This window comes from Gadus macrocephalus, chromosome 14, assembly GCF_031168955.1.
Source record: "Gadus macrocephalus chromosome 14, ASM3116895v1".
In the NCBI taxonomy this organism is placed as follows: Eukaryota; Metazoa; Chordata; class Actinopteri; order Gadiformes; family Gadidae; genus Gadus; species Gadus macrocephalus.
The window spans coordinates 20195916-20204538 of NC_082395.1; the positions used below are offsets into that span (position 1 = coordinate 20195916).

Here is an 8623-nt window from a genome sequence, read left to right on the forward strand (position 1 = left end):
TTTGTTACTCCCATTAAGCAGAAACAATAACATGAATTCGTCCTACTTCTAATTGTTTGACATTCACTTATGTCTCGATCAGCCCCCACAGACACCAACTGTTGATGTATTCCTTGTATAATTCCTGATGGTAAAATTGTAAAAAAAGAGGTACAATAACAATCATGAATGCTGTTATAAAAAGTCAGAAAAATGATTTGGTTGGTCTGAAAATAGGACTGAAGTAAAGAGATAGATAAAAGTGATGAACTATTTACATGTTTTTGCTTTGGTGACTGATGCAGCTGGAGAGAGTTAGACATCGCAAGGACATTAATGAATTTATGACCTGTATAAAATTCACAGACCACAAGGTGTGAAGTAGATCCATGTTTGCGTGAGGATGCATTCCCATATTGAACACATTTGAGCTTTGAATTTATTGACTCTCAGAATTGTTTAGTCACTCTCAGAATTGTAAATCAACCAGATTACTCATAGTTAAAACCGTTAGTGAGTGCATTCATTGTTTCTTTTCACTTTTCCGTAGACCCCAGAAAGATCAATTGCAGGTTCAGTTCTAAGAATTTCATTTCAATAAAATGTTTTTTTTTAAGGTTAGGTTCAATCCAAGAGAAAAGAGTTTTTAGATTTTAGTAGCGTTTGCAATTTGCATATTTTAAGATCTCTATTCCTGAATATTCAGCCAACATTATTTTCTGAAGAAAAAGCGAGTCTTCTCTTCCAGATAACATACTTTGAAAAATGTGCGCAGGGAAGCGTTAAAGCGATACTACTCTGCTACCTGTGGGATATGTTGTCAGCAACTACATCCCCATATTAGAAGCTAACAACATCAACAATGGGTTGAGGTATTTGGTAACCCTAACCCTAATGTCCACTATTCTGTCTTCTTGGAAAAGAGTCCCTCTGTTTTTACTTTGCGTTTTTTTACAAATGAATTTGATAATTGTCTGAAACTCTTTGATATGAGCATATCGGGTCTTGAGAGTGCAGTGTCAAGCACAGGATGGGGGTTTGATTTGACAGGAAGAAGAAAAAACGTAATATGCGGTCACTCAACCTCAAAAAAGTTTTTCTGGGAAAAGGCTTTGAAATCAGACAGGGCTGAGAAGTAGATTTAAAAACAAAGGTGCTAGTCGCAAAAACACGAAGAACCACAAAGAATACTGTTGTGTCCAGATATGAGGTAGTAGTGTTGATTGACAGTAGGAATGCACTAACACCCAACAACCTGATCGGATTGGGTTATGTGACAGTTTGTGACATATTCACCTTCTTACGAGATCTCGATTTAAGTTACGGCCAATGTGTTTGTTTTGTAGAAAACGTTCTTGCTTCAGAATTAAATAAATATTTAATCATACTTAAGGATTATGTTTGAGTGCTTATGTCAATACTTGGATATACTATAAGTCTGTGCGAATGCCGTTGAAATGAATTCAAGGTCAGCATCACGCTTTCTTCTTTAAATCAGACAGCATTGGGGGTATTGGTGCATTCCTAGTAAGAAACCAGTTTACCTGGAGAATGTTACACCAATGGTTCACTGAATTCCGTCACGCTCTTTGCGACCTCACACACATACAGTATGTGCCGTTAGGTCAAGTACACTCGAAATGACGCATGTACGCATCCATCATTTGCCAAACACAAACCCAGCTCTTATTTTTTCCCCCAAAGGATACTTAAATCATTCTTTGTCAAAACTCACATTGATCACGGAACACGAGAATCACTGAATGTTAGGATGACGAAATTTAAGGATTATCCTTCTCCAAACTCGAGACGTGGGATTTCTTGTAGCATCTGCATCGATGCGTCTTTCAATTTGCAAATACTTGTATTTGTTTTGCTAACACAGACAGGTTTTCCCCACTGGTATGGACTATATTCATATAAATACACAGAGGATAGAAACGGGCCTTGAACAATTAGGCACCTGAGACGCCCGTGCTCCGAAATGTTTATTTGCTTGTGTGTGTTTGTGTGTGTGTGCGTGCGTGTGTCTATATTTAGAAACACATTTGCAAACACAGCTCCGCTACCATGAACATTACATTCCACATTTGTGTGTGTGTTAGTGTGCGTCTGCATGTGTGTGGTGGGTGCGTTGCCGGCTTCAATTAGTGAACCCTGAGACAGCAGGTAGCTTGAGAGAGGAACATGGGCTTTCTGCAATCTGAGATTGTGTACAAACACGGCTAGACAGAGTCCAGGGGGGGACAGTAGCATCACACTGGCCAGGGACACCAGAGTCAGCGTCACCCCCCCCTATACACAACACAAGCCTGTGGGAGTCCTACTCACACTCCACCAGCGTTATTGAAACATAAGTGAGAGAGAGGGCACAGCTCAAATCAATCTGCTTCAAATTGTTTTAGTTTTCTTCTTCTTTTCTTCTGTAGGCAGAAAAAATGCCTGGCAAAAAAGTGAACTCTCGCTATGCAAGACAATGCAGACCCATGTACCTTATAGGGCTGATTATATATAATATGTACCATATATACACACGTATGGAACCATGGGTCCAAAGCACATATAAAAAACCTATCAAGAAGAGACAAGAAAATCTGAATAAAGATGTGCATAAAAATAATCCTTGGGCTCTTCTCGATGTGAATGAAAAAAAAGGGGTCTCAGTCTAATGTGTGTGTGTGTGTGTGTGTGTGTGTGTGTGTGTGTGTGTGTGTGTGTGTGTGTGTGTGTGTGTGTGTGTGTGTGTGTGTGTGTGTGTAAGTGGTTTGTCAGTCTCCCTACACAGGCTATGGGCACAGGTAGCCGTGTTCTGTGGAGGTAGAGTGGACGAAGGGGGCGGGGGAGGGGGCCAGCCCGGCGGAGAGGCCCTTGGCCAGGGCGGGGGGCCGGTGTCTCTGGGCCCCGTTCTCCAGGGGCTCCAGCTTCACCGCTGGCGGCGGCTGCGTCGGGGGGGTCCGGGGGGTCGGGGGGGTCCGGGGGGGGTGGAAGCCGTTGGTCAGCCCCTCCCCCCGGTGCAGCTGCGTGTCCGCGTGGGAGGAGCCCGTTTCCGACTCCCCGCTGTGATTGGCCACCGACGCATCCAGGGAGGGCGGGGAAACGCTTTGGGCCAATGCGTGGGCGAGGAGAGCGTCCTCTTCCCCGGTATGAGGAGGAGGAGGCGGGCCTAGGGGAGAGTACTCCTCCTCCTGCTCCTCCCCCTCGCCCCCCCTCTTCCCCTTGTCGGGGTCGTCCAGCTCCAGGTGGACGATGACCTGGGCCTCCACGGTGTTGCTGCAGACGGCCGCGCTGAGAGGGTCCTCCGCCGCCTGGGAACGCACAACACAACACAACACAACACAACACAACCCAAGCTTATTTCCCGAGGGGACTGTGCACACACACACACACGGCCAGTAAGGTGAAGTGCAAACCGCATGTGTAGAAAAGAAACCCTGCAAACAACCTGTGAGCAATTCATAACATACACCCAGTGCACATGTGATGCATAACACGTAAAGTTACCCACTAAAAATGTGATACATAACATGTATATATATACCCACTAAGAATGAGATACATAACACGTATATATACCCACTAAGAATGAGATACATAACACGTATATATACCCATTAAGAATGAGATACATTACATGTATATATATACCCACTAAGAATGTGATACATAACACGTATACCCACTAAGAATGAGATACATAACACGTATATATACCCACTAAGAATGAGATACATAACACGTATATATACCCATTAAGAATGAGATACATAACATGTATATATATACCCACTAAGAATGAGATACATAACACGTATATATACCCACTAACAATGAGATACATAACACGTTTCTATACCCATTAAGAATGAGATACATAACACGTATATATACCCACTAAGAATGCGATACATAACGCGTACATATACCCACAAAGAATGTGATCCATAACACGTACACGTTTTATGCATTCCATTCACATGTTGAGTGGGTATATATATTCCCACTCAACATGTGATACATAACACACATATACAGCCACTCAACATGTGATACATAACACATATATATACCAATTGTAAATGTGATGAATAACTGATACATACAAAATACCCAAGCTAGATTGCATCACATCAGAATACCAAAGACCACCACATGGCTAGAATACCCAAGCCAATCTGATGGCTAGAATACACAAGCCAATCAGATTGCTAAGAATACAAAAGCCAATCACACAATCGCTACAAACCACGTTCACACGCAACGCAGCAGATTGGGTTACCTTGTTAATTTCATCGGGTAATATTTTGAGAGCTCCATTTATAAGTATTGGAGAGTCTTCTGCCATGGTCTCTCTGTATCTGGTGATTCTGTTAGCCCAATTACGACTCACAGAGCCGTTCCATGTGACCTGCAGTTCAAAGCAGAAACCATTTGATGCTGTCAGTTGCTGATGGGTCCTTATGATTGGCTGAAATTGTACCAAGTGATGTCCCTTCTATTACAATGGCTGCTAGATGACAAGGGATAACCTGGTCATAATGGTGGCACTCTTCATTTTGAGCTTTTCCAAGACTCGGTTACATTTATATACTCTCTCTATTGCTGTTTGTTTGCACACACATTGTCTATATCATATATATATATTGCCTTCTTTCTTTATATTTGTACTTCTTAGCTTGTGCTTCTATTAAACATGTTAGCATAGCGGAGTCTGCCACAGCAGCATTTCACTACACATATATCATACAAGCATGTTACTAATAAGGTCTTGGTAATGGTGTTCATGACTTTCTTTAGAGATAAGTTAAGATAATATAGGAGTTTTTTTTTTTAGAATTTTTTTAGAAATGTATAAATCCTCAGATGGGAAATCCGGCTGTCCTTCAGAAAGCACGGCACAGTTAAAGGGTAAACCAGAGTACAAATTACAACAACCAAAAACAACAGAGCAGACCAAGGTCACTCTTTTTATGATGACTCGTCCACTATTATTATTAACACCGTGAAAATAGAAACGCAGACAGAAGAACCCTGGTGCAAGCCAGGTGTTCATTAACCGCAACCCCCCCCCTGCTCTGACCTTGGCCTCAGACGCAGGGTGACCTTCGGCCCCCCCGGGGTCCAGCCCGGCCAACAGCCCCTGCTCCTCTGGGGCCCCTGCCAGAGGGCCCCCCGCCCCCTGGGGGCCGCTCAGGGGCATCAGGGTCTCCAGCTCGTGGGAGTCGGTGCACTCTGGCTCGGTGGCGGGGGGCAATCGCCCGGCCCTTCTGCAGCGAGGGGACGCGGCCGTGGAGCCTAGCCCCCCCGTCACCTCTCTGTGGGGGGGGGTGGGAGGAGACAGACGAGAGAACCTCAACACCGTGCACGAAGATACAGAACAGGGTGCTTTGTTTTTAATGTTTGTAACTGCTGGCTAGGGCTGCTCGATTATGGAAAAAAATATCATAATCACGATTAATTTGGACGATATTGACGTCCCGATTATTCAAACAATTATCTTTGAATTTGAAAACATGATGCATTTTTATCAGCATTTCTCTCAAAAAATAAAAAATAATTAAAATAAATTAAAATAGAAAATGTTCAGATCGAAAATAATGTAAAGATATTCATCAAGTTGTTCATTTAGCTTTTCAAAAATCTAATTTCGATTAATCACACAGCCCAACTGCTGCCATCTTTTAGCACTTTGTTTAACACCATGTCGCAGGTTACACAACGCTTTAAATGATAATAATCATGCAGAACCAAAGGCAAGAGCCCCTGGATGGTGCAGTGTTAGACGTGTGTCTGTGGTGAACCCTACCGGGTCTTGCTGTTGCGGAAGCTGAAACACATGCAGAGTAGGACACACAGCAGCCCCAGACACACGCCCACGATGATGCCCGTCACCGCGTGGACGTCCAGCTCTGTCCCAGCACAGCACATGATGGACAACATATTGAAAAACATGTAACATTAACAACATGGCTAATGTTGTCACAGGGTAACATTAACAACATGGCTAACATGGCTCCTGTTGTCACAGGGACACATTAACAACATGGCGTCTTTTTAAAGGAAAACATGATAAACATGGCTTCCTGTTGTCACAGGGTAACATGAATAACATGACTTTATGTCAGTCATATCACAACTAAGACCTTTTATTGATTATAACGTTCTATGACCACTTGCTGTTTGCCATGTCATGGTTGATGAAGATAATTTAGTTTGTAGTTGAACAATTGTAAACTATTCTGGGCTAGAACCGGTATCAACAACAGAATAGAAGTAAGATATTCTACCACTAACACTACTCATCATCATCCTTGTCATCCTCATCATTCATAACCATCATCACACTGCCATTATTACACACATTATAACATTTTCTGTCCTCCACGCATTCATAAAATCCTCCAGCAGCAACAAGATACAGTGAAGCAACCGTGGAACCCTCAGTGGTCTCCTCCAGCGACGTTAACCCATCACGGCAGCTCAGTTGACTGCAGGCTCGCTGTACAGAGAGAGCAGAGGCACCAGATGCTCTGGCCCACCCACTGGCTGCCTCTGTCTGGCTCTGTCCGGCTTAATCCAGGCTACACTATCATAATAATAATAATAATACATTTAATTTAGACGCGCCTTTCAAGGCACCCAAGGTCACCTTACAGAGCATAAAGTTATCATAAATCGTTTAAAAACAAGACATTGTGGAAAAATAATAATAATAAATAAATAAAACAAAAACTATCAGACCTCATAAATAAGCCTCCGCTAAGACTACTCACCTACCCCCCAGGACTCGGACCCTACCCCCCGGACCCTATCTTCAAAGAGCCTAGTGTCAGGTCACATGTTGAGCAAGTTCACTGGCTGTGTGAGTGTGTGTGTGTGTGTGTATGTGTGTGCGTTTGTGTGTTTGACCAAATGAGCGCGATCGTCAGGCCGACGTAGCAAAGCTAAGCTTATCCACATTACTGGAGGGAAACCTTCATCGCGAACGCTACGACACAGAAGAGCGACTACACTGAGCAGAGGGCGAAGCGGGCGGGCCAGGCCTCCGTCCTACAGGGGCTCCAGCAGGTGAGAGAGGGGGGTTCATAGGCTGCAGCCGTGCTTAGCAGCCGCCAATGGAATTACATGAATCAGGGACATAATGAGGCAGCTGGCCGTTTCCCGGGCGAAGAGTGGGGGAAATATGGAAGTGGAGAAAGTGCTTGTGACAGCAGCGGTCTGAGGACCGGCGAGCAGTAATGCAAAGCTCTCCCAACCGCCCCTTGGATATCCATTCACACGCAGCCACCTGATCGCACCGGGTCTGTGTGTGGGGGGGGGGGGGGGGGGGGGGGTGACAGGCTCCAGCAGAGTCCGCGCGCCATGTTAGAGAGGGCAAATTAGCCAGCGTAGTGTGTGTGTGTGCGTGTGTGCGCGTGTGTGTGGGGGGGGGTCTCTCTGTGTCAGTGTAAAGGAGGCTGAGAGAAAGTGAGAGAGAGAGAGAGAGAGAGAGAGAGAGAGAGAGAGAGAGAGAGAGATGATGCAAGGCTAAAAAGTAGAGAGAGATAAAGATTTTGCTAACTCTTATCTTTTTCTTCCCAGTTAAAGTATGTATCGTGATAGATATTTGGAGTGTTCTGCCTGCTTTTCAATTATGGGGCTGAAATACTATCCCCCAAACTACCGGATCCATCACAGACACAACAACTGAAATAATAATAACAGTGTGACAAATACAGCAGTACAAACAGCCCTGGTGTTATCTGCTTACTTTGCTACAGGCACTATTGGTGTGACTGCTGTAACCGCTTTAATGATGACCCCAAGTGGGACTCTCACTGCTCCTTACTGGAGTACTGCTCGCTGTTAGTCTGACGCCGGGGAACACCCACCATAGTTTAGAGGGGGCGTGTGTACGGCCTTCAAGGGGGAGTAGGGCCCGTCGCCCATCTTGGTGGAGGCTCCCATCTTGAAGAAGTAGCGTGTGTCACTGGAAAGGCCCTGCACCTCCACACTGGTGAGGGTCCCTAAGGAGAGAGGCCGTGAAAGGGAGACAGAATGAAGGAACCAAGGAAAGATAAGAAAAAGAATAAAGAAACAAGTACACAAAGAAATAAAGTAAGAATAAAATATTGTAAGGAAAAAGGAAAGAAGGAAAGGAAAAATGAGAAAAAAGAAAAAATTGCGTAAGGTAAGAAAGAGAGAAAGAAGGAAAGATTGAAAGAAATAATAAAAGAAAAAAATAAAGAAAGAAAGACACAGCGAGAGACCAAGAGAGCGATAATTTAAATTGAAGGATTGAACGCTCATTCCCGCTATTATCCTCCATAACAAATGAAATATAAAAAAAATAATTAAATGATAAAAAACCAACAATTTAAATGAAATTATAAACGTTGTCAAGGCGTTGTTGTGTTAGTCCGATTTCTGCACTAACTGTAGCTCTCTCTAGGTGTTGGACAGGCGGAGGGCCCTACCGTCCTGCGAGAGATTGCTCCACAGATGCTGCGGCTGGCTGAGGTTGCTGCTGTACAGGATGAAGTAGCCCACGATCATACCGTTGGCCTCCAGCGGGGGGCGCCAGCGCACCAGCACAGAGGAGGAGTCCAGCGCGTTCAGCTGGACGTCCTCTGGGGGTGTGGAGGGTCCTGGAGAGAGAGAGAGGATG

General features: G+C 44.5%; 1 protein-coding gene across 1 annotated transcript in view; it reads right to left on the reverse strand.

The window, feature by feature from the left end:
• Positions 1–2648: 2648 nt before the first annotated feature.
• The window catches only part of igdcc4 (immunoglobulin superfamily, DCC subclass, member 4), a 56342-nt gene continuing 50367 nt past the window's right edge, over positions 2649–8623 (reverse strand). Inside the window, exons 8-13 of the mRNA XM_060072069.1 lie at positions 8433–8614; positions 7848–7982; positions 5783–5885; positions 5057–5291; positions 4256–4384; positions 2649–3284 (exon numbers count right to left, since the gene is read on the reverse strand). Coding sequence (XP_059928052.1) covers positions 2766–3284; positions 4256–4384; positions 5057–5291; positions 5783–5885; positions 7848–7982; positions 8433–8614 — 1303 coding nt within the window. The 3' untranslated portion in view covers positions 2649–2765. The remainder of the gene's footprint in view (positions 3285–4255; positions 4385–5056; positions 5292–5782; positions 5886–7847; positions 7983–8432; positions 8615–8623) is intronic.